Source organism: Cetorhinus maximus, chromosome 16 (assembly GCF_964194155.1).
Source record: "Cetorhinus maximus chromosome 16, sCetMax3.hap1.1, whole genome shotgun sequence".
Classification (NCBI taxonomy): domain Eukaryota; kingdom Metazoa; phylum Chordata; class Chondrichthyes; order Lamniformes; family Cetorhinidae; genus Cetorhinus; species Cetorhinus maximus.
Window position 1 is genome coordinate 31,055,635 of NC_135894.1, and position 26,032 is coordinate 31,081,666.

The following is a 26,032-nucleotide window of genomic DNA, read 5'->3' on the forward strand; positions in this document are numbered from 1 at the left end:
GTGTTTTTACTGCAAAAATGTTTCCAAAATCCTTTAGAATTTATTTTCCCTTATTTTTCAATGTTGATTCAAGATACAAAAGTCTCTCATTTAAATTGCTATGACATGAAAGATCACTCCAAGTCCAATGCAAGTATTCCTTGGTGCTAGTTTATACCATTCACTCAAAAAGACTTAACTGCAATAACAGTAACTGCAAGTTTATTCACATTCAGACTTCATAAAATCTCACATTTTCCTGCTGGCTTCTCCCTCTTGACTAGGGCCCCCAAGAGCATGTTTTACAATGTTGCTCTTGATGCAAAGCCTCATGTGGCAGGAGAACGTTCTCGGCATTCCTAATGGATGGAAAATTGTGCAGAAAACGCTGACCTCTGTGTCCAAGTTCAGGAGGTGGCTAACGTTCTGTGCTAGGAACTCTGATTGGTTATCTATCTATTTTCCCAGTTCACCCCTTGACTTTATAACCCCTGGAACTTCTCTCTTTCCGAATCATATTCTCTCGTCACCCCAGACAGTGTGAAGAGTGAAAGTTCCCCTGAAAGAGATACTGTGACTATGAAAACACCACCTAGAGTTGAAGAGGCACCAAGCAATCAGTTGTCAATGGACAAGAAAAACAATGCCTTACCTGGCTGAGGAGCTGCCTTATGCCTTTGGCTTTTCTCTTTCTTAAACTTTGGCACAATTCGGAACATAGCACTTCGGCTGTTTCTTTTGGCAAATTCCAATGAATGGTCCTGTTGAAAATTAGGTTGATTTCTTGTCATTTGAATGCTCTACAAGGAGTAAAACCATCTTATTGATCAACCCAACTTGATTCAGTAAAACCATTCTTCTACAAGTTGATAACTGCTCTCACATTAGCCAGCAGACAGTGTGCTAAGTATTGGCATGTACTCTGTGAACCTATCAGATGCAGCAGCTGGGGCTGGACATCACAGCCACATTCTGAAAGCCTTCACTCTTCTCAACCTAACATGGTCATGAAAATTGAGTGTGACAAAACACCAATATGAGCAGCAGATCTTGCCACACACACACACTTCTAAACAATCACTCTCATTCTAACATAGGGCACATACTAATCTCATTACTGTGTTCTGGACTCAAATTTACATTGTGACATGGATATAACACGGCTAATTTTCCTCTGCATTGTGCTTCAATTCCCCAAGGGAAAAGCAGATTGAAAAGCCAATCTCCCATTCTTTTAGCTTGCCCAGTGATTTCCTGGCAATCCTGGGAAAATGGTTATGTCCCCACCAATTAGAAACATGGAAAAGCCCGACAAGTGAGATGGGAGTGAGGCAGGGTGCGTCCTGTCCCGTTTTCCATTCTGGACTCCCAGGCAAATCCCCATTTGGATGTTTGTCCACTAATAGTGGCCCTGTGGTGTTGCACCCACCCCAATCAGATTGGAGAACTGGATTACCAAATCCTCCACAGGAAGCAGAATCAATATCAATCTCCATTGCTTATATATGTAGCAGTGACAATTGTTGGAGCCAGGCAGAAGGCAAGTTCTTTCCTCTGGATGCAGCCAAAAGAAGTTGAAGCTGCAGGACATTGTCTCTCGGGACACAGGCCCTGGCCACCTTCTTGGGACAGCAATAGCTGACCTCCCAAACCCAAGGTCTGAACCAGTGAAACACCTGGGTGATTTCAACAACCTGAACATACATGTCAGACAGGGCGTCCAGATGGAGACAAGGGGGTGAATATGGCCCCAAGATGGCAGTTTGCACAAGGTGTGCTCCATCACCTTCTCAAGGGCAACTAAGGTGGTCTTTAGATACCTACTTTCCAATGTAAAATGATTTTCCTCACTATCAACTTTCTAGGTATCTCTACTCACAATGCATTGCACCCTTACGAACTTGCCAAACAAGTAACCTGCTCCGAGGATTCTATCAAAACTACAGCCTTCAGCTGCCTAGGCCCTAAGCCTGGAATTCCTTCCCTTAAGCTTTCCACCTCTCCTCTCTCTCTCCTCCTTTAAGATGCGTCTTAAAACCTACCTCTTTTACCAAGCTTTTGGTCACCTGTCCTAATATCTCCACATGTGGCTTGGTGTCAAACTCTATCTGATAACAAAACAAAAACAGAATTACCTGGAAAAACTCAGCAGGCCTGGCAGCGTCGGCGGAGAAGAAAAGAGTTGACGTTTCGAGTCCTCATGACCCTTCGTCGTGAGGACTCGAAACGTCAACTCTTTTCCTCTCCGCCGATGCTGCCAGGCCTGCTGAGTTTTTCCAGGTAATTCTGTTTTTGTTTTGGATTTCCAGCATCTGCAGTAGTTTTTTGTTTTTATCTCTGTCTGATAACACTTCTGTGAAATGCCTTGGGATGTTTTACATTAAAGATGCTATATAAATGCAGGCTGTTGAACATTCAAAGGGGTGGAGAATTGGCAATAGAGTGTTGTAGCCTTGTCTTCATCTGTGACTCTATGCTGAGTGTGTTGGATCGGCGATATGAACCCTGTAACCAGCTAGTGGGAACCTGTTATGAGACAACAGTGCAGAGTGAACCTATCCCATCATTTCCCTTGAGGTGAACCAAGTATCTTATAGAGTGTAGCAGCCATAAGAACTCACAGAGAGGAAGGCTCAAATTGAGACCCAAGGACTACTAAGTGGCGTACTTTTATCAGATTTGCCACCAACAGTCCCTGCCCCATCAAGGAAAATAATTTCCAACAACCTAATCTACCTAAGGCTTACCAGTCACATTGTACACAAATGCAGAGGCATCCTCTGTCCACCTGCAGCCAAACTATTGTCTCATGACACAAAACCACTGCAATAAGCTCACCACCATGTCAGTTCTTCCAGCTGATTTGAAGGGAAGTGGGACCAATGGGGTTTAGCATTGCAGCAATGCTAAATAAACACAGACCCACCCACCCTCAAAAAGGGCAAAGTGAAATGGCCACACTGGTGTGCACTATAGCCTTGGGATTAGACACATTCTAAGTACCAGGGAGCTTCAGCTAACTGAGCCCCTGCCTGTCTTGGGAGTGAACGACGCTAATCTGAGGTGTAAAGATAGCCCTTTCCCTATCAGTGTCACCTGAACAAGCAGAAAATTCAACAAATTAAAGCCCTGAAATTCATGAGTTGGTCGAAGGCAGATGCCTGATTTTGGACTTGGACTAGGAAATTGTGTCCGGGGGTGCTGGTGGGATGAAGAAGGGCAAGGTATGGAAGGCTTGAATTTATATAGAGGCTTTCATAACATCAGGCCATCCCAAAGCATTTCACAGCCAATTAAGTGCTTTTGAATTGGCCAAGCTTGTAATGTAGACAAGACAGCAAACTCCCACAAACAGCCAAGCTTATAAGCTGATCTTTTTAGTGATATTATTTGAGGGATAAACATTAGCACAGGACACTGGGGAGAACTTCCCTGCTCTTCTTTATATAGTGTCATGGGATCTTTTACATCCACCTGAGAGGGTAGATTTGGTTTAATGACTCATCGAAAAGGTGGTACCTCTAACAGTGCAGCATTCCCCCAGTCCTGATGTAAACTGCAGGGCCCGTGACATCCCGGGAACTCCCTGTGAAGCCCATGCAGAAGTCATCCTTTTTCAGTTTCCACATGTGCACGGCCTTGCAAAAAAACTAAAGGAACCGCACACTTCGGTAAATCATCCACACATTCCAGAAAAAAGAGAGGGAATGTTTTGTAGCAACTATACTGGAATGGTAGCCTGGATTTTGTGCTCAAGTCTTGGGAGGGCGATCTTAACCCATAACCTTCGGATTCAAAAGTGGAAGTGCTTTTGACACACAGCAGCCAGGAAATGTTTGAAACACTGAGCATATCTGAGAGGGCTTGACAGGGTAGATGCTGAGGAGCTGCAAAATCCAGAACTAAGCGTCATAATCCCAGGGTAAGGGGTTGGCCATTTAGGACTGAGATGAGGAAACATTCTTCAGTCAGGGGGTTGCAAACCTTTTGGAATTACAGTCTAAGTCAATGAGTACTTTCAAGACCGAGGTCAATAGATTTTTGGGCACAAAGGGAATTAAGGGATAAAGATTATTGAGCTGAAATGTTAACTCGGTTTCTCCCTCCACAGGTCCTGCCAGACATGCTCAGTGTTTCCAGCATTTTCTGGTTCTTTGCAGATTTCCAGCATCCACACCATTTTGCTTTTGTAAGGAAGCAAGTAATATGGGATAGGGAGGGAAAGTGGAGCTGATATGGAAGTTCAGCCATGATCTGATTAAATGACAGTACAGAATGCAGAGGCCTACACCTGCTTCTATTTCTTCATTATATTCCTGCTCTATGTGAACATACGGCATGTTTAGGGGGATTCAGAGACAGGAATTGCAGTTTGTGGGCACTCAACTCACCGCCATCATGACATCACCTCTAAGAGTGGGCCCTTTCCCAATATCAGGCCTTGTCCACCACCATCATGCTTCTTTATGGCCTTGAGAACAATGCAGGACTTAGGAGGCCTCATTTTTATATCAATAACGTTGATGCTCCATACCTCTTCAGCCGTTGGCTGCAGCACATGATAAAGCCATGGGATTTCTGTAAGCTTTCCCAGTTCAACATCCACAAGGTGTAATGCTGTTGACAGCTGCTCTTCCTGAGGAGAGTCCAGTTGCTGTCAGAAATGCAAAGCAGTTAGTAACTGGATTCACAACAGATATTCGAGCCACTTTTCAGTTCCAAACTAAATAAAGCAATCTGCATCTTCATACATTACAGAAGTCTCATGTACAAGGGATTGAGACTGGCAGTTATCATACATTGGGCTTCAGTGTGACAAAGTGGGGAAGACACTGGAGACCTTCACTGCACAAGTTTGCACCCAGGGATTGAAGCAGGTTTGTTGGGGATTGTTTTTCCCCCAAACATTAGCAACTTTACCCAACTCAGTTCATTCTGCAGTCTCTGTACCCCTCTCTGCTCCCCTATTTGACTCAGTTGTTCCCCTAGTCCCTGATGTGCTTTGCACTTGTCCCTTTGTTTTGCTTTTCCTCACCCACCAAGGGGCTGCTATTGAGATGGTCATGCCCCTCATTACTGGGCACAATGTTCTGATGCCTATTCCAGCCCAATGGCCTCAGCACTTCCCACCACAGGCTGGACAAGAACACAAGAGGCTTGTCCATGATAATGAGTCTTGTGCACAAGTCATTAGAAATGATGGGCTGTTGACAATGTATGCTGAGGGGAAGGCCCTTTCGAATGGAAGGAAACCTTGCTCCTGGACACCCTGCTCCTTGATGTAGGGTCACCTTTGCTTGCTGGCCTTCCTCTTGCCCTCAATGTGTGAATATTACAAGCTCACTTAAAGCCCAATAAAAATTAAGGGCAGCCAACAGCCTATATTTCCAGCTGGCGCTAGTCAATCTGGCCCTCCATCTCATGTACCCCTTTCACAATCAATCCTTCATGAGGTACACACAGGAGATGCTACAAAAGTATTTAAATCAATTCATGTTGTGTTATCTTGCAAGCCAGAGCAATTCTGCACAGTGTGCTATGCCCAATGAGAAATGGTTCTCGGTTTTGACATCCCTGTTCAGATGCTGTGTATTTCCAGCAATTCTGTTCTCAGAATCTTTTCTTTAGAGTGTAGTTGTGATCAGTTGCCCTATTTGTTTCTCGTTTTATAAGCATACCATGTGGGACTACTAAAACCACGCAAAGTAGGAACAAAGAGAAACTCAGAAATATCACTTCAGGAATGTACCAAGGAAGGGCTAAGGGCCTTTCTGCAGCCCAAAACCACACTAATTTATTTAAGCTCAGGATTCTCTACTTCAGCAGCTAGTGCGGAATTAGACTGGTTCAACTGGTTCTTATACATCCAAATTATACAACTGTGAATGCGGACTTAGACTAGTTCAGATGATTATTGTACATTCCCCCCATTTGTCCCCTCACATGGACAATGATATAGAGGCCATGGAAAAGGTTCAGAGAAGAACCGCTAGATTAATACCATGTTTAGAGGCTCTTAGTTATCACAATAGGCTAGCCTCAGAGAACTGGGCTCTAGACAAATGTATACTTAAGGAGATTTGATTGAAGTCTTTCAATAATGAAAGTCTATGTAGTTGCATGGGGCAGGGACAAATGGTGGTAATAGTTCACACTGTCATACGGCAGAAGTCTATTACCGGAGTCACAGATTTAAGGTGATTGGTAGAAGGATTAGAGGGAACATGGGGAAAAACTTCTTCACCCAGAGGGTGGTGGGTGTTTGGAATTCGCTGCCTGGTTTGGTGGTGGAGGCAGAAACCTTCAACTCATTTAAAGGGCACCTGGATCTGCAACTAAAGTGCTGTAACCTGCAAGGATACCGACCGGGTGCTGGAAGGTGGGATTAGAATAGGCGGCTAGCTTTTTCAGCTGACACAGACATGATGGGCTGAATGGCCTCTTTCTATGCCGTAACCTTTCTGTGGTTCTATGGGACAGGCTCAATGGACCAGGCGACTTTTACCTGTTTGTCTCTCATATATTTATATGTTGATGTCCTGGTGCCAATCTACATGCAGCCCTCCAGCCCAAGATAATTAGGCCCTCGAGACCTGGATAACTCAGTTCAGGCTGCCTTATATTTTTTATTTAACCATTTGTGGAATGGGGGCTTGGAAAAGGACTGTGCATAGTGCAGTTGCCTCATTGGTGAATAAATCCAAAATTGGAATACTGGGACCTGTTAAGTCTTGGCAACTGGAGAAATATGAAAATAAATGAGGACAAACACAAAAAAAAACATTTACCTGTTGAACATTTCATTTCACAGAGAGTAGTGAAATGCATTGCCAGCTGGGGTGCTGACTCTCTGTGCACCTTCACGAGGGAGCTGGAAGGGGAAACAGGGAGTGGGGAAGTGTCTGATCATGATGGTGTGGAGCAGGCTTGATGGACTAGTTGATCTTTTCTGCCCAAAACATTTTATGTATCCCCAAGTCTCTACAGTACTTGGTACACCCGTGTTAGACATAACATGTGTAACTGTTGCCTGCAGTATTAAGAGATGGCTCCACCTTACCAGAGGAACTCTTCCAACAAGCAATGATTCCGTCTCATTGTGCAAGGCTTTCACATTACTGGCAATCTCAATTGCTGTGTTCCTGGTAAGACTCTGGATGGAGGAAACAAAAAAAAGAGACCAGCCAGCTGATTGGGTATAATTAAAGTGGAGCTTATTCATTTGCATAAGTGTTGACAGGAATTAATTGGAGGTGACATGACTTGCTACTAATAACTCTGTGGAGGCAGAGCGGAGGTTGGTGCAGAAAGTGGTGACTGGCGGTCCCAAGCTCACCCTGGCTGCTGCTAATTACTCTAAACCACATCTGGCTACCTTCTGGAAATATGCTCGGGCGGAGCCGGCTCCTCCAACTCCTGGAGAAATCCCAGTGGCTGTTGAAAGCTTCAAGGGTCTTGTGGCATAATTTAAGGCCGGGAGTTACAAACAAATAACTGTAAAGGATGCCCTAAGGAACACGCTTGTGGCCACAGAAATTGTGATGTGGTTTTACATTGGTGAGGTCATTGGCCGAAGAAGCCTGATTGGATATAATGTCTGAACTCTACCCTGTGTTGGACCAGCATTCCATTGTAAATGAATGAATAATATTTCAAATTAAATAAAGCCATTATTAGGACTTAAGTGAAACAACTCTGCTGATAAATTTTTCTCTAGATCAGTTAGGAGTCCCGAAATCAAAAGTCATTGCGTAATAAGGAATCCAGTAGATCCCTATGGTAAATTTACCAGTCAGGCTTGTATGTGCACCCAAGATATCAATGCTTGCTAATCATTATATTAAATTCACTTGTTACAAACCACATGAATCATCAATCAATGACTTATCACTGGCTAGTGCTCCGCTGAGCATACCTGTCACTCAAAATAATGAGTATAAAAAGCTTGTAACGAGGGAGAAAATAAGCTGATTAAACAGCATTGCACAGCTGCCATTAGTGAACATCTTTTACCTCAAGAAGGAACATGGAATAAAAGGGACAGCAGCAACATGGATACAAATAGGCTGAGTGACAGAAAACAGGGAGCAGTTGCTAATGGATGTCTTTTGGACTGAAGGAGTTTCGTAGTGAGTTCCCAAGGGGTCAGTGTTGAGACTCCTGCTCTTCCTGATATATCTTGAGCCAGATCTTGCTGTACAGGGCACAATTTCAAATTTGCCAATAATATGAAATCTGGAAGCACTGAACTGTGAGGGGGAGAGCGTAGAATTTCAAAAGAACATAGACAAGTTGGTGGAGTGTACGGACAAGTAGCAGATTAAATTTAATTTAGAGAAGTATGAAGTGATATATTAATCCCACAAACCACAGTCCTCTTTCTTTCCTCTCTGTTGAATCAAATATAGCCCTGAGCTCCATAAACAACAGCTTAAAAAATAATAACTTCATTTATTATTATCCTTCTTAAACTCAGAATTTCCCCAAGGCCCTGACAGCCAGTAAAGTACTTTTGAAGTTGCAATATAGGAAACACAGCTGCCAATTCGCTGGAACAGCCAAGTCAAACAGAGCAAATTCCCACAGACTGCAATGCGATGGTGACTAGATGATCTGTTTTGGTGGTATTGTTGGGCTGATGTTGGCTGGGACACTGGGGGAAGCTCCTCTGTTCTTCTTTGAGGTAGTGCAGTGGGATCTTGTACGTGTACCTGGGTGGTCAGGGGGTGGTGGGCGGACTCATCTGAGAGACGGCACCTCCAACAGTGCAGTACTCCCTTGGTGTTGCACTGGAGTGTCAGCCTGGATTGTGCACTCAAATCCCTGCAGTCGGACCTGAACCTGCAACCTTCTGAGTCAGAGCCAAAAGTGCTACCAACTGAGCCACAGTTGAGGCAATTATATGGCGATGTCTGTTTACAAACTGTCCAAATTGAGTGAGTGAGCAAATACATGGCAGATGCAGTATAACGTGGATAAGTATGAAGTTATCCACTTCAGTAGGAAAAACAGAATGGCAGAGTATTATTTAAACGGTGATAGATTGGGAAATGTTGATGTACAAAGGGACCTGAGTGTCCTTGTACACCAATCACTGAAAGAAAGCATGCAGGTGCAGCAAGCAGTTAAGGCGGCAAATGGTATGTTGGCCTTCATTGCGAGGGGACTTGATTACAGGAGCAAGGATGTCTTACTGCAGCTGTACAGGGCCTTGGTGAGACCGTACCTGGAGTATTGTGTGCAGTTCTGGTCTCCTTAACAAAAAGAAAGGATGTACTTGGCATAGAGAGAGTGCAGCAAAGGTTCACCAGATCGATTTCCAGGATGGCAACTTGTCGTATGAGGAGCGATTGGGCCAACTAGGCCTATATTTACTGGAGTTTAGAAGAATGAGAGGAGAACTCATTGAAACATATAAAATTCTGACAAGAATGGACAGACTGGATGCAGGGATGATGTTTCCTCTGGCTGGAGGGTCTAGAACAAGAGGTCACAATCTCAGGGTACGGGGTAGACCATTTAGGACTGAGATAAGGAGAATCTTCGTCACTCAGAGGGTGGCAAACCTGTGGAATTCTCTACCACAGGAGGCTGTGGAGGCCAAGTCACTGAATATGTTCAAGAAGAGAATAGATAGATTTCTGGACTCTAAAGGCATCAAGGGGTATGGGGAGCGAGAGCTGGAGTACAGCATTGAGATAGAGGATCAGCCTTAAACACACTGAATGGCGGAGCAGGTTTCAAGGGTCGAATGACCTGTTCCTAGTTTCTATACTTCTATGTTTCTATAATTCATTTTGGTAGGAAGAATGCAGAGACACAAATAAAGGGCACAATTCTAAAGGGGACGCAGAAGCAGAGGAATCTGGGTGTATATGCGGATAAATTATTGAAGATAGCAGGACAGGTTGAGAAAGTGGTTAATAAAGCATACAGTATCCTAGGTTTTATTAATAAGGGCATAGAGTTAAAGAGCAAGCAGATTATGTTAAATTTGAATAGAACTCATAGTTTGGCCTCAGCTGGAGTACTGCATCCTGTTCTGGGTACCACACTGGACACTAGAGAGCGCTAGTGCAGAAAAGATTCATGACAACGGTTCCAGAGATGAGGAACTTCAGTTATGAAGATACATTGGAGAAGTTGGGACTAATCTCCTTGGAGAAGAGAAGACTGAGAGGAGATTTGATAGAGGTATTCAAAATCATGAGGGGTCTGGACAGAGTAGATAGGGGGAAAATGTTCCCATTGGTGGAAGGATCGAGAACCAGAGGACACCGGTTTAAGGTAGTTGGCAAAAGAAGCAATGGCGACATGAGGAGAAACTTTATCACGCAGCGAGTGGTTAGGATCTGGAATGCACTGCCCGAGATTGTGGTGGATACAGGGTCAATCGAGGGGTTAGGATCTGGAATGCACTGTCTGAGAATGTGGTGGAGATAGGGTCAATCGAGTGGTTAGGACCTGGAATGCACAATTTAAAAATAAGGGGTCTCCTAAATGCTCTTCCCAGACAGCAGTGAAGGCTGGATCATTGAATATATTCAAGTCTGAGTTAGACAGAGTTTTGATCATCAAGGGAATCAAGAGTTCTGGGTCAGAGCAGTGGGACTCATTCAAGAACGAAATAGGGAGAGTACAGGGCCAACATATTTCAGTAAAGACAAAGGGTGGGACCAAAAAATCCAGGAAAGCCTGGATGTCGAGGGGTATACAGGATTGGATGAAGAGAAAAAGGGAGGTTTTATGGCAGATACAGAGGGCTCAAAACAGTGGAAGCCCTAGAGGAGTATAGAATGTGTAGGGGGGAACTTAAAAAGGAGATTAAGGGAACAAAAAGGGGGCATGAAAAAACATTGGCAGGTAAAATAAAGGAAAATCCAAAGTTATTTTACAAGTACATTAAGAGTAAGAGGATAACTAGGGAAAGACTAGGGCCCATTAAGGACCATAGTGGTAATTTATGTGGGGAGCCGGAAGACGTAGGTAGGGTTCTAAATGAATACTTTGTGTCTGTGTTCACAAGTGAGAGGGACGACATGGGTATGGAAATCAGGCAGAAGGACTATGATATAATTAAAGAAATTAGCATAGAAAGGGAGGAGGTTCTAAGTGGTCTGGTTGGCTTAAAAGTAGATAAATCTCCAGGCCCGGATGGAATGTATCCCAGGCTGTTGAGTGAGGTAAGGGAGGAAATAGCAGGGATGCTGGAAATAATTTTCAATACCTCTCTGGCCACAGGAGAGGTGCCAGACGACTGGAGGACAGCCAATGTGGTACCATTATTCAAGAAGGGAGGAAGGGATAAACCAGGGAACTACAGTCAGTCAGTCTAACCTCAGTGGTGGGGAAACTATTGGAAGCAATTCTGAGGGACAGAATTAATCTACACTTGGAGAGGCAGGGATTGATCAAGGACAGTCAGCATGGTTTTGTTAAGGGGAGGTCATTTCTGACCAACTTGATTGAATTTTTCGAAGAGGTGACCAGGTGTGTAGATGAGGGCAATGCATTTGACATAGTCTACTTGGACTTCAGCAAGACTTTAGATAAGGTCCCGCATGGGAGACTGAAAACGAAGGTAAGAGCCCATGGGATCCAAGACAATTTGGCAAATTGGATCCAGGATTGGCTGAGTGGCAGGAAGCAGAGGGTGATGGTTGAGGGGTGTTTTTGCGACTGGATGCCTGTGTCCAGTAGGGTTCCACAAGGTTCAGTGTTGGGTCCCTTGATGTTTGTGGTATTTATAAACAATTTAGACTTGAATGTAGGAGGATTGATCAGTAAGTTAAAACAGAATTACCTGGAAAAACTCAGCAAGTCTGGCAGCATCGGCGGAGAAGAAATCAGTCAACGTTTCGAGCCCTCATGGCCCTTCAGCAGAACTGAAGCATAGTTTCAACAAGGGAGAAATATAAATTGGTTTAAGGTGGGTGGGGGGGAAGAGACACATTGAGGGTGTGGTGTGAGCAGATAATAATCAAAAGATGTCAGAGACAAAAGGGTCAAAGAGGTGTTGAAGGTGGTGGTCTTTGTCTGAGAAAAGTGCTAATTAAGAATGCAAGACAGGATATTCAAAGTACAGCTCTAGTGGGGGTGGGGTGGAAAGACTAAAGGTTTTAGTTTTAGATTTAAAAATAATGGAAATAGGTGGGGAAAGAAGAATCTATATAAATTATTGAAAAAAAAGGCGGGTGGGGGGGGGAAAGAAACGGGGTGGGGATGGGGGGAGGGGGAGTTTAAGATCTAAAGTTGTTGAATTCAATATTCAGCCCAGAAGGCTGTAAAGTGCCTAGTCGGAAGATGAGGTGCTGTTCCTCCAGTTTGCGTTGGGCTTCACTGGAACAATGCAGCAAGCCAAGGACAGACATGTGGGCAAGAGAACAGGGTGGAGTGTTAAAATGGCAAGCGACAGGGAGGTTTGGGTCTTTCTTGCGGACAGACCGCAGGTGTTCCGCAAAACGGTCGCCCAGTTTGCGTTTGGTCTCTCCAATGTAGAGGAGACCGCATTGGGAGCAACGAATGCAGTAGACTAAGTTAGGGGAAATGCAAGTGAAATGCTGCTTCACTTGAAAGGAGTGTTTGGGCCCTTGGACGGTGAGGAGAGAGGAAGTGAAGGGGCAGGTGTTGCATCTTCTGCGTGGGCATGGGGAGGTGCCATAAGTGGGGGTTGAGGAGTAGGGGGTGATGGAGGAGTGGACCAGGGTGTCCCGGAGGGAACGATCCCTACGGAATGCCGTCAAGGGGGGTGAAGGGAAGATGTGTTTGGTGGTGGCATCATGCTGGAGTTGGCGGAAATGGCGGAGGATGATCCTTTGAATGCGGAGGCTGGTGGGGTGATAAGTGAGGACAAGGGGGACCCTATCATGTTTCTGGGAAGGAGGAGAAGGCGTGAGGGAGGATGCGCGGGATATGGGCCGGACACGGTTGAGGGCCCTGTCAACGACCGTGGATGGAAAACCTCGGTTAAGGAAGAAGGAGGACATGTCCGAGGAGCTGTTTTTGAAGGTAGCGTCATCAGAACAGATGCGACGGAGGCGAAGGAACTGAGGGAATGGGATGGAGTCTTTACAGGAAGCGGGGTGTGAGGAGCTGTAGTCGAGGTAGCTGTGGGAGTCGGTAGGCTTGTAATGGATATTGGTGGACAGTCTATCATCAGAAATTGAGACAGAGAGGTCAAGGAAGGGAAGAGAAGTGTCAGAGATGGACCATGTGAAGATGATGGAGGGGTGGAGATTGGAAGCAAAATTAATAAATTTTTCCAGGTCCCGACGAGAGCATGAAGCAGCACCGAAGTAATCATCGATGTACCGGAGAAAGAGTTGTGGGAGGGGGCCGGAGTAGGACTGGAACAAGGAATGTTCCACATAGCCCATAAAGAGACACCTTACGTCACATCAACAATTTCCAGTTCCCTTGCCCCAACCGCTTCCTCTTCACCATGGATGTCCAATCCCTCTACACCTCCATCCCCCACCAGGATGGTCTGAGGGCCCTTAGCTTCTTCCTTGAACAGAGGCCCCAACAATCCCCATCCACCACTACTCTCCTCCGTCTGGCTGAACTTGTTCTCACACTGAACAATTTCTCCTTTAACTCCTCTCACTTCCTCCAAATAAAAGGTGTGGCTATGGATACCCGCATGGGCCCCAGCTATGCCTGTCTCTTTATGGGCTATGTGGAACATTCCTTGTTCCAGTCCTACTCCGGCCCCCTCCCACAACTCTTTCTCCGGTACATCGATGATTACTTCGGTGCTGCTTCATGCTCTCGTCGGGACCTGGAAAAATTTATTAATTTTGCTTCCAATCTCCACCCCTCCATCATCTTCACATGGTCCATCTCTGACACTTCTCTTCCCTTCCTTGACCTCTCTGTCTCAATTTCTGATGATAGACTGTCCACCAATATCCATTACAAGCCTACCGACTCCCACAGCTACCTCGACTACAGCTCCTCACACCCCGCTTCCTGTAAAGACTCCATCCCATTCTCTCAGTTCCTTCGCCTCCGTCGCATCTGTTCTGATGACGCTACCTTCAAAAACAGCTCCTCGGACATGTCCTCCTTCTTCCTTAACCGAGGTTTTCCATCCACGGTCGTTGACAGGGCCCTCAACCGTGTCCGGCCCATATCCCGCGCATCCTCCCTCACGCCTTCTCCTCCTTCCCAGAAACATGATAGGGTCCCCCTTGTCCTCACTTATCACCCCACCAGCCTCCGCATTCAAAGGATCATCCTCCGCCATTTCCGCCAACTCCAGCATGATGCCACCACCAAACACATCTTCCCTTCACCCCCCTTGACGGCATTCCGTAGGGATCGTTCCCTCCGGGACACCCTGGTCCACTCCTCCATCACCCCCTACTCCTCAACCCCCACTTATGGCACCTCCCCATGCCCACGCAGAAGATGCAACACCTGCCCCTTCACTTCCTCTCTCCTCACCGTCCAAGGGCCCAAACACTCCTTTCAAGTGAAGCAGCATTTCACTTGCATTTCCCCTAACTTAGTCTACTGCATTCGTTGCTCCCAATGCGGTCTCCTCTACATTGGAGAGACCAAACGCAAACTGGGCGACCGTTTTGCGGAACACCTGCGGTCTGTCCGCAAGAAAGACCCAAACCTCCCTGTCGCTTGCCATTTTAACACTCCACCCTGTTCTCTTGCCCACATGTCTGTCCTTGGCTTGCTGCATTGTTCCAGTGAAGCCCAACGCAAACTGGAGGAACAGCACCTCATCTTCCGACTAGGCACTTTACAGCCTTCTGGGCTGAATATTGAATTCAACAACTTTAGATCTTAAACTCCCCCTCCCCCCATCCCCACCCCGTTTCTTTCCCCCCCCCACCCGCCTTTTTTTTCAATAATTTATATAGATTCTTCTTTCCCCACCTATTTCCATTATTTTTAAATCTAAAACTAAAACCTTTAGTCTTTCCACCCCACCCCCACTAGAGCTGTACTTTGAATATCCTGTCTTGCATTCTTAATTAGCACTTTTCTCAGACAAAGACCACCACCTTCAACACCTCTTTGACCCTTTTGTCTCTGACATCTTTTGATTATTATCTGCTCACACCACACCCTCAATGTGTCTCTTCCCCCCCACCCACCTTAAACCAATTTATATTTCTCCCTTGTTGAAACTATGCTTCAGTTCTGCTGAAGGGCCATGAGGGCTCGAAACGTTGACTGATTTCTTCTCCGCCGATGCTGCCAGACTTGCTGAGTTTTTCCAGGTAATTCTGTTTTTATTTTGTTTTGGATTTCCAGCATCCGCAGTAGCTTTTAGCTTTTTGTTTTGATCAGTAAGTTCGTGGATGACACGAAAATTGGTGGGGTGTTAAATAATGCGGAGGATAGCCTTAGATTACAGGAGGATATAGCCGGGCTGGTCAGATGGGCTGATCAGTGGCAAATGGAATTTAATCCGGATAAGTGTGAGGTGATGCACTTGGGCAGGACAAACAAGGCACAGGAATACACAATGAATGGTAGGGCCCTGGGAAGTACCGAGGATCAAAGGGACCTTGGTGTGCATGTCCACCGGTCCCTTAAGGTAGCGGGACAGGTAGATAAGGTGGTTAAGAAAGCTTATGGGATACTTGCCTTTATTAGCCGAGGCATAGGATATAAGAGCAGGGAGGTTATGCTGGAAATGTATAAAATGCTAGTTAGGCCACAGCTAGAGTATTCCGTGCAGTTCTGGAATCCGCATTATAGGAAGGATGTGATTGCAATAGAGAGAGTGCAAAGGAAATTTACCAGGATGTTGCCTGGGCTGGAGAGTTTTAGTTATGAGGAGAGATTGGATAGACTGGGGTTATTTTACCTGGAGCAGAGGAGAGTGAGGGGGGACATGATTGAGGTGTCTAAAATTATGAGGAAGGGACTTTTCTCCTTGGTGGAGGGATCAATAACCAGAGGACATAGATTTAAGGTAAGGGGCAGGAGGTTTAGAGGGGGTGTGATAAGAATTTTTTCACCCAGAGGGTGGTGGGAATCTGGAACTCACTGCCTAAAAAGGTGTTAGAGGCGGAAACCCTCATAACATTTAAGAAGTATTTGGATGTGCACTTGTGATGCCATGGCATACAAGACTATGGGCCTAGTGCTGGAAAATGGGATTAGAATAGTTAGGTACTTGTTTGACCGGTGCAGACTTGATGGGCTGAAGGGCCTTTTTCTGTGCTGTAGACCTCTATGAATCTAACTATGGGAGGCAGGCAGGAAAGTGGAGTTAAGGCCACAATTAGATCAGCCATGACCTTACTGAATGATGTTGCAGGCTCAAGGGCCCAAATGGTCTGCTCCTGCTCCTATTTCTTATGATCTTGTTGGCAGCTATATCCCACTGGATCAGGAGAAGACAGTCCTGAGAGTAGGAGAGGTTCATGATTCACAGCAGGACTAGCCCAGGCAGTGGGAGCATGCAGCAGTCAGTTACTGAGTGTGACGGAGTAACATACCCTGAGGTGGCTCAAGCTCAGCAAGGTAGCTGGGGCTGAACTGATCCATTAAAGAATAAACTCAGGAGAAGGCCAGGACAACTGGGAAGAAGGCCAGGGCTAAGACTGACAGACTGATAAAATGGTGTGCTCATGTCAAGAATGACCCCGCTGTTCGACACACTAATAGTGCGCAGTGCGCCGCTGACAGCACACCATAACCTTGTCCTGTGCAGTTCTTTATTTTCTAGGTGTCTTGAGGATCTTTTACCTTTGCAGGGTAGGAAAACCTTATGAAAGGTGAAAAAGCTGGAACTCCAGCTACATTCCACGTAAGCACAAATGGTGTCATGGCTAGAAATTTTGGTTTTACAGAAATAAAACAATCGGTCACTACATTAAGGGATAAAAGAGAAAACGTATGCATCTCAATGAGGAGATGTTTCTTAGAGAGGGGAAGTCACATCCTTTGGCACCAGAACCTGGTCAGGATGCAAAAGCTCACCATTCAGGTGAGAATAAAACTGAGAACAAGAACAAAGAAAAGTACAGCACAGGAACAGGCCCTTCGGCCCTCCAAGCCTGCGCCGATCATATTGCCCGTCAACTAAAACATTTTGAACTTCCGGAGTCCGTAACGCTCTATTCCCATCCTATTCATGTATGTCAAGCTGCCTCTTAAACACCACTATCGTACCTGCTTCCACCACCTCCTCTGGCAGCGAATTCCAAACACTCACTACCCTCTGCGTAAAAAACTTGCCCCGCACATCTCCTCTAAAGTTTTCTCCTCTCACCTTAAATCTATGTCCCCTAATAATTGACTCTTCCACCCTGGGAAAAAGCTTCTGACTATCTACTCTGTCCATGCCACTCATAATTTTGTAAACTTCTATCAAGTCGCCCCTCAATCTCCGTCGCTCTAGTGAGAACAATCCGAGTTTCTCCAACCTCTCCTCATAGCTAATAACCTCCAGACCAGGCAGCATCCTGGTAAACCTCCTCTGCACCCTCTCCAACACCTCCATATCCTTCTGGTAATGTGGCGACCAGAATTGCACGCAATATTCCAAGTGTGGCCTAACCAAGGTTCTATACAGCTGCAGCATGACTTCCCAGCTTTTATACTCAATACCCCTGCCAATGAAGGCAAGCATGCCATATGCCTTTCTGACCACCTTACCCACCTGCGTTGCCACTTTCAGTGACCTGTGGACCCATACACCCAGATCCCTCTGCCCGGCAATGCACTTAAGGGTTCACCGAGGCCCTGTCTGCAATCTCGGGCAACATAAAAGATCCTGTGGCACTATTTTTCAAAGACCAGGTGAGTTCTCCCTGGTGCCCTGTCCAATATTTATCCCTCAATCAACATCACAAAACAAGTTATTTGATCATCATCACATTGTTATTTGTGGGATCTTGTTGTGCACAAATCAGCTGTTGTGTTTCCTGCATTACAACATTGACTTCACTTCAAAAGTACTTCATTGGCTGTCAAGTGCTTTGAGGTGCCTGTAGTTGTGAAAAGTGCCATGTAAATGCAAGCCTTTCATTTATAACTGCAGTACTTTCCAACAAAAAGATCAACTTTCTTTCAGAAGAACAACCTCTATCAAATCTTGCAGGGTTTCAGAAGTCATCTGGTAATTGTGAGGCGACCACTGAGAAGCATTTAAACAAGTAAAACAGCAACTTACATTTAAACTAATTCAGTTTGGAGTTAGAATAGAAAAGTGTGTGTCTGACCGGTCTAATGTAGGTCACTTTAAGGAAATGTCCAGCTGTTCTATAGCTGAGGAGCAGAAATACAAAAGGGAACTAGCCATGTTTCTGCTAACAGACAGACCCTCAACATATGTTTGTATGTCCATTGTATCATTGGTGAATATGGGCACCATAGATTTGTCAGATACATTGCTTGATATACTGCAAAGTCTGTAAGTGTTATTATCTATTTAAGATAATCTAACTAAATCTTTATTCTTTCATGGGATGTGGGCATCGCTGGCAAGGCTAGCATTTGTTGCTCATCCCTAACTGCCCCTCAACTGTTTGGCTTACTGCCCTCTGAAATGAGCAGTTAAGAATCAAGTAATTGTTGTGGATCTGGAGTCCGGGATAAAGACGGCAGATTTCCCTCCCTAAAGGACATCAGTGAATCAGATGGGTTTTTACAACAATCAATGTTAGTTTTGTGGTCACCATTGCTGAGGCTAGCTTTATACTGCAGATTTTATTAACTGAATTTAAATGCCAATAGCTGCCAGGGTGGGATCTGAACCCATATCCCCAGAGCATTAGTCTGGATTACTAGCTCAGTGACATTACCACCACACCATCAACCCTGGTAAGAGATGATGAGGTTACCTCAACAGCAAATGAATCTATCTGGGTACAATTAATTCAAGCTGATGAGTCTAATTTATTAATTGGCATGTCTTACAGGCCTCCAGAACACAGACATCAAGGAAACAAAGCCCTTTGATCAGAAATTGTTATGGTACTAAAATTAGGCCATGTCTGTATCTGGGGGGACTTCAACCTTCCTTGTGTAAAATTGATCAAGGATGGTTTGTAAATTAGCCGAGACAGTTACAGATGCACTAATGATTTTTTAACTCAGGCCAGGTTTTCATCTTCCAATGGAGGCATGAACTGGGGCAGGATTTTCCTTTGTCGGGTGGACGGGCCCGGGAACGGCTGTGAAACGGTTCGCCATCCACCCACCCCCCCACCACCCCCCATCGAGCCCTGTCTGTGACTTCACGTTGGCTGGCCAATTAACAGCCAGCCAATGTGAAATATGCGCTGAGAGCCTCAGCGCTGCCAGGGTGGGAGCAAGAGGAGTGAGGGCGCTAAAGTCTGCGCATGTGCGGCGGAACGTGCGCTGAAAGCTCCCTGAAGACACAGGGCTGCCTCAGGGTGAAGAATTTTACAATGAAAAATGAAGATTTTAAAAGTAAGGGAAAGATGTCCCCACGTGACTCAGGCATGAACGGGGTCATATTAAAACTGACGTTTAAATTTTTTTTTAAAATTACTGTTGGAAACCTCATTCCACCTGTGGTTGAGGTTTCCTAAAAAATGCAAAGGTCACCCGGCCTATTTGTGAAAATACAAATCAATTGCCAGATTAATGGCTTTAATAGGCCTCTTAATTGAAGGTGGGCGCACTGCCGACTGAAATATTGCACGAGTGCACAATGACGTCGGGATGCTCGCCCAATGTCATCGCGGACTATTTTACTCCCGATCTGGTCTGGCGCGCACCCACCCGCAGGACGTAAAATTCTGCCCTGGGTCACGAAACGGTGAACTTAGTTCTTGTCATTATTAGATGATGTATTGTAGTGTACATGTATTTTTAATGCAGTGATTCATCATAGGGATCTTCCTGCAGAAGTAAGTTGACCCTTATATTGACCACCATTGTGTAAGTGACATGCATTACAATAGTTTTTCCATTGAAGAAAGTACCATAGTGCATTAAAAATGTAAAGCAATGTCCTGTTAGCCTGTGCTGTCATGTTTTGTTTTGTGATTTTAATCAACTTACACCTCTGGCTGTTAAAAGAAAACTTGCTTTTCAAAGTTGAAAAAAAAATCTCTGTACCTGCTCCTCTCTGCCTACAACTGACAAAACAAAAAAAAAACACAATGTAGTTGGAAGCTTTTGTTATGACAGCTGTAGCCATAAGGAATGCTTGGCTGATAATTGCTTCAGTTCAGCAGATGGTCTATTCACCCAAAAACAATTGAAACTTTTAACAAACTGTAATAACAGAATATGCCTTTGATATGATTTCTTGTTTGTTTGCAATCCTAATTGGCACTTAAAAGAATGCTTTTTTTATAACATTTGAGTAAGTTTTTTATTTTCTTTCCAGTATTAATGATAGTAGATTTGAATTCAGGGTTTTATTAGATTGTTACAGGTTTAATTTGTTCCAATTATTTTAAAACAATTTCCATTGATTTTGCATGATTCCTGAGGACTGTACATAGTAGATGCTGGAATGATGGACTATGGATGATACATGGGGCCATTAAGGTGGCATAAGTGATCAAAGGGGCATGGGGTGGCATGTGGGGCAGATGGGGGGGGTTGAGGTGGCATGGGCAATCTAAGGGGGTCTGGGCTGGCATGGTGCAGAATGAGGGGATGGGGTGGTGGTGAGGCTTGGAGGGCCTTTAAACAATGCTGGGAGCTGGGCTGCTGCATTAGAGAACTGAGACAGGCCTTTTAACTAGCCTGTTCAGCACCCACACACCTCTCACTCCATTGCTGCTCAAAAATGTACTATGAACTCAAACCATGTGCGAAAAGGCAAAAATGGCATGTGAAGACACACATGGGTTGGGTGTGCCTTTGGGAAGGTAGAAAAGTGTGCAGGTTGGGTTTTCCCAAGCCCACAGGGAAATCTGGCCCAACATGGTGACAACACGACTAGGGGTTCTCAAGTTCTTAACCTACTTTTTAGAACTTATGCCGCAGTCATATCAGACCTCCTGTGGGGTAACATCAGAGTAGCATAATTAGATTTAATCAGATTAATATTGGTTGACTTCAGGAGGGCTAATTCAATAAACTGGTTAATGACTTAGGAGTTCACTCCTCAACTCTACACAACAGGGAAGTTGATACTGAGAATAAATAGGTTGTTTTCTAACATTGCTTCTTTTTATTATCACGCAGTAAGAAGCAATGTATGTCTCAAGGTTACTAACAGGGCATAAACCTTTTTGACAGCAACTTCCAAACCCGTGACTTCCACCATCTAGAAGGACAAGGGCAGCAGACACATGGTAACACCACCACCTGGAAGTTCCCCTCCAAGCCACCCATCATTCTGACTTGGAAATATATCGCCGTTCCTTCACTGTCGCTGGGTCAAAATCCTGGAACTCTCTCCCTAACAGCACTGTGGGTGTACCTACACCACCTGGACTGCAGTGGTTCAAGAAGGCAGCTCACCACCCCCTTCTCAAGGGCAACTAGGGGTGGGCAATAAATGCTGGTCCAGCCAGCGAAGCCCACATCCCATGCAAGAATAAATAAAAAGTGGCAAAACTAAACCAAAATGGCTGCTCAGAAATGTCTAATTACAAATTAGGTTTCTACGGGTTAACGAAGGCTGTTCACAAGAAAAAAAAATCACACACAATAAACAAAAACAAATATTGGAACAACTAAGAGATTCACAGAAAAGGAGATCTTTGATAAATTGCAGGTGTAATGGCAAATAAATTTAAGGAATTCTCTCAAATGGATGTTTCTGGCTGGGATGGGAATTACCCCACACAAGAGGTCGGTACTACACAGCATTATCCAGGCCAGAGTGACTGCCCAGGGGTTAGAGAGGAATTTCCCACAGTCTAATGTCCTGGACTAGCTTTGATATCCTAAGGGGGTTGGAGAGGGAATCCACATTTTTTTTCCCCCGCAATTGGCCTTTAGATTCCTTGGGATTGGTGGTAGACAGGCACATCTATCACCATGCTCCTGGTGTCAGTGTTGTGAGGGGCAGGCTTGGTGGACCAGCTGGTCTTTTGCTGCCTGTTAAATCTGCGATACATTATCAGTGGTGATACAAATCAGCATTGCCATCAATTTCTGCACAGTTGTTGCAGCCACATTTTAAAAGGTGGCACACCTTCAGTCTCTCTCTTTTTTTGAGGGGGTATCTGAGGAGGGATGCGAGGCAGGTCTGCTTTCTTTAGAGATGAATTCCCTACATCCATCCTTGTAGCAGCTGTAGAATAAAAAGCCGACCGCTGTAATGCCCATGTGTGTGTGCAGGTCATTGAAAAGCAACATTTAGAGCAATGTTCACAACTTCTGCCAGGGATACGCTAAGTGAATCACAAGTTTAATTTGAAAGGGAAAATCAGCGCATATTTGTTGTAGATCATTGGGGAAAGAAAGAATGATGAGTAGAGAGATGGCAAAAGAAAAGATTTGTGAGAGTAGTATGGGCAGAGATGGTCAACAATAGTGCAAGAGAGAATCAAGGAAAGAGAGAAATAATCAGAGTAAGAAACAAGCAGGTAGAACTAAAAGGAAGAGAGAGGCAATTATTTTTACCTTATTTTTATCTCTGAGCAGTGCCATTTTTGAAATATTTTAAATAAAAAGTTAGCTAGTCCATGACATTTATCAGTTTATTCCCTTTAGTTACGCGGATCACGAGTTTAAATCGAATGCATTTTCATTTCTCAAAGGGTGGGACTAATCTTAATTCAGGTTCAAAAGCGGTAAAGCATGTTACCAAATCACAAAACAATCAATCAGTTTATGTGCATGGATTCAGTTGTATACAATGACCACAGAACTGCTACTCTGTCACACTCCTTACCTCTGGGAACTTTGGATGGGTTTTGTTTAGTGCATGTGAGCTTGCATTAACAGCGTGAGCCAGTTCTTGCTCCAGAAGGCTGTGGATTTTGGCCGCTTCGCAGATTCTGAAAGCCATTAAGGAAAGAAGACCTCAACAATACAATAACTGCAGCTAGTGGAATAATAGAACATGTGCATCCATCTTCCAACCAGAAATCAATTCCCTGTGACTTTACTAAGCTTTTTATCAATAAAACTTAACTTTTACACATGCAACATTATTAAGATTGACAAAGTGGGAGCACAAGTGAAGGTTATTGCCTACTTGCCGTTATTTTCCCGCTGTTATAATGTGTTAAAAGAACTGACTTTGCACACTGAGGAAGATGATAAGTTGCACTCTGTTGTCCCTGTGTTGTAAGGTCATAGCTGTAAGCACCACTCCAGATACTTCAGCAAATAACCTAGGCTGACACATCAGCACAGGACTGAGGGAGTTGACAGTACCATCATTTGGATGAGAGATTAAACCGAGGTCCAGTCTCTGTGCTTAGGTGAACATTTTCAAAGAACAACAGGGATCTCTGCGATTGCCCTGGGCACCACCAGAGAGACAATCACAATGCTGAGGGTCTGGGGTTACATTTAGACCAGGTCAGATAAGAATGGCAGATTTACTTGCCTAAATGAACCATTTGGGTTTTTACAACTATTTGGTGGTTTCATGGGCACCATTACTGATTCAAACTTTTTCTTCCAGAATTATTTAATTAACTAACTTTAAACTCCCCAACTGCTGTGGTGGGGTGTGAGCATCACTGGCAAGGCCAGCATTTGTTGCCTATCCTTGATTGCTCTCGAAGAGGCGGGCAGTTAGCGATGGGGAGCAAATGCTGGCCTTGCCAGTGATGCTCACATCCCATGGAAGAATTTTTTTTTTAAAAAGTCATCCCAAAATACAGTGGGCTGAGAAAGTGTCATTGGTACATTTATCCTATGAAGAATTTACCATTTATGGCTCTCAACCCCACCCTCCTGCCTCACCAGACTTGCTCCTCAACTTTACCCATTTTACCTTTTCATGGTTTCTTTCAAAAGGTCCCCCCTACAACCCCCACCACCGCCCACACATACAGGCAGACAGACACACACACATACACAGACACACACAGTTAGGCCTTTCAGACTTTTGCAAGTCTCTCTTGCGCACTGTCCTGCAACATCCCACGTGGACCCACCAAAATGAGAAAGTGTGACCCACCTTGTGATTAATTCTTCAGCTGCTTGAGCACAGAGCTGGAGCTGGGTGGCCTCCTCCTCTGTAGCCAGGTCTACTGACTGCTGTGGGTACAAGTGAGGCCGAAGAGCTGGCCTGCAGGAGTCGTACCGGAGTTTGTCTTCCCAGGATTTCAGAGTACTCTCAAATGCCTGTACAAGGTCAATAATGAAAGCTGTAGAATTGACCATATTAGCCAAGATTTTCAAGAGAGGGGCATCTCGTGGCTTGCCCCGTTAGCTAGAATTTCCTCCCTCATTCTTCAGCTCAACATACTTTTGCCCTGTCAGTTGCTGGAAGTGCAATGAGACTCCAGCATTCAACTGTTCCCATTCTGAGCTTGAGGGGATGAGTGCTATTGCAGGATCATAAATCCCCTCATTAAAAAGCATACTTTCACTGTTCAGTACCAGCCCCAACTTTCTACGGTGATTTAATAATATGCAAATGAAATAACTTTATGGAATTTATGTGGAGGTTGAGGGCAAGTTGCTTTTTTTATGCTAATGGTAGAGCGATAGAAACCATCAGCTACTTGTGATTTGTAATTCAAGGGTTATCTCTTCCTCTATATTTTTTGGATGGTTTCAACATTAACAACAGTAAACACCATGAAACTCGCTGTTATTCAGGGAGCAAATTCTGGGCCAATATCTTTTAGGAGTAAGATTTTTTTTTTCAATTTATATTTTCTTCCTCTTCATTCTTCCTGCACCATGGCCTCCAACCTCACAGTCCACCAGCACTTTGCAGCTCTCTGCTAACCTCTTTCCAAAATTCACAAACAGGGCTGCCCTGGCTGACCTTTCATTTCAGCCTGTTTCTGCCCCCATGGAACTTATATCCTCCCAACTCAACTCTATTTTTCTCCCCTGGTCCAGTCCCTTCCTAGCAACATCCATGACTCTTCCGATGCACTCCAGCTTCATCACCAATACCTATTATAAGCCCACTGACTGCCACAGTTATTGTGACTACACTTCCTCACACCCCACTTCCCGTCAGGACTCCATTCCATTCTCCTAGTTTCTCCGTTTCCTTGCATCTGCTTGGACAATGCAATCTTTCCATATTAGTGTTTCTGATATGTCTTCCTTTGTCCTCAAACAAACATTTCCTTCCTTCAGAGTTAACAGGGTCCCTTCAACCGATCAGTCCCTTTTCTAGCACCCTGTTCTCATCTCTTCCTCCCCCTCACATAACCACAACAGGGTTCCACTTGTTCTCATTTTCCACCCCACCAACCTCCACATTTAACGGATGTTGAACCATTTCTCCACCATTTCTGCCACCTCCAGTGCGATGTCACCACCAAAAACATCTCCCCTTCCCCCTCAGTTTTCCAAAGGGACCGTTCCCTCCCCAACCACTCTTCCATCACCCCGAAAGCTACCTTTCCTTCCCACAGCACCTTTCCATGCAAGTGCAGGAGATGCAACATTGGCCCTTTTACCTCCTTCCTTCCCACTGTCCAGGGATCCAAACACTCCTCCCATGTGAAACAGTGACTTACTTGTTCTTCTTTCAATTTAGTATACTGATTTTTTTTGGTGAACAGCTCCATTCAGTACCCAAAATGACCCCGAGTCCCTTTAATTCTTTGTTCTATTTCACCCTGACCTCTCTGTCCTTGGTCACCTACGATGTTTGAATGAAGCTCAACACAAGCTCAAGGAACAGTGCATTATTGGATTGTTGTTGGGTTAGGTAATTTACTGTCTTCTGGACTCAACACGAGTGCAAATAGTTCAGATCATAAATACCACCCCCATTATTTTCAGAAAGGAGCTACTGGTAATGATTCTGCTCTTGCCATTTACACCTCTTTGAGTCCCATCTTTTGTTTCTTTACTGGTCTCATTAACATGTCTTTTATCTTGCACCATTAGTCATTTTGTCATTTAATCTCACCTGCCTTTCACAGACCTTCCCCTTGTTCTTTTCTCCCCTTCCTCTTCCATCGAGTCTGTATTTGTTTAAACCTGT

General features: G+C 44.8%; 1 protein-coding gene across 1 annotated transcript in view; it reads right to left on the bottom strand.

Moving 5' to 3' along the window:
- Nucleotides 1-26,032, bottom strand: part of dgkh (diacylglycerol kinase, eta) — a 675,016-nt gene that overhangs the window by 48,710 nt on the left and 600,274 nt on the right. The window contains 5 exon segments of the mRNA XM_078559610.1: nt 632-740; nt 4,514-4,633; nt 7,040-7,132; nt 22,790-22,895; nt 24,032-24,198. Coding sequence (XP_078415736.1) covers nt 632-740; nt 4,514-4,633; nt 7,040-7,132; nt 22,790-22,895; nt 24,032-24,198 — 595 coding nt within the window.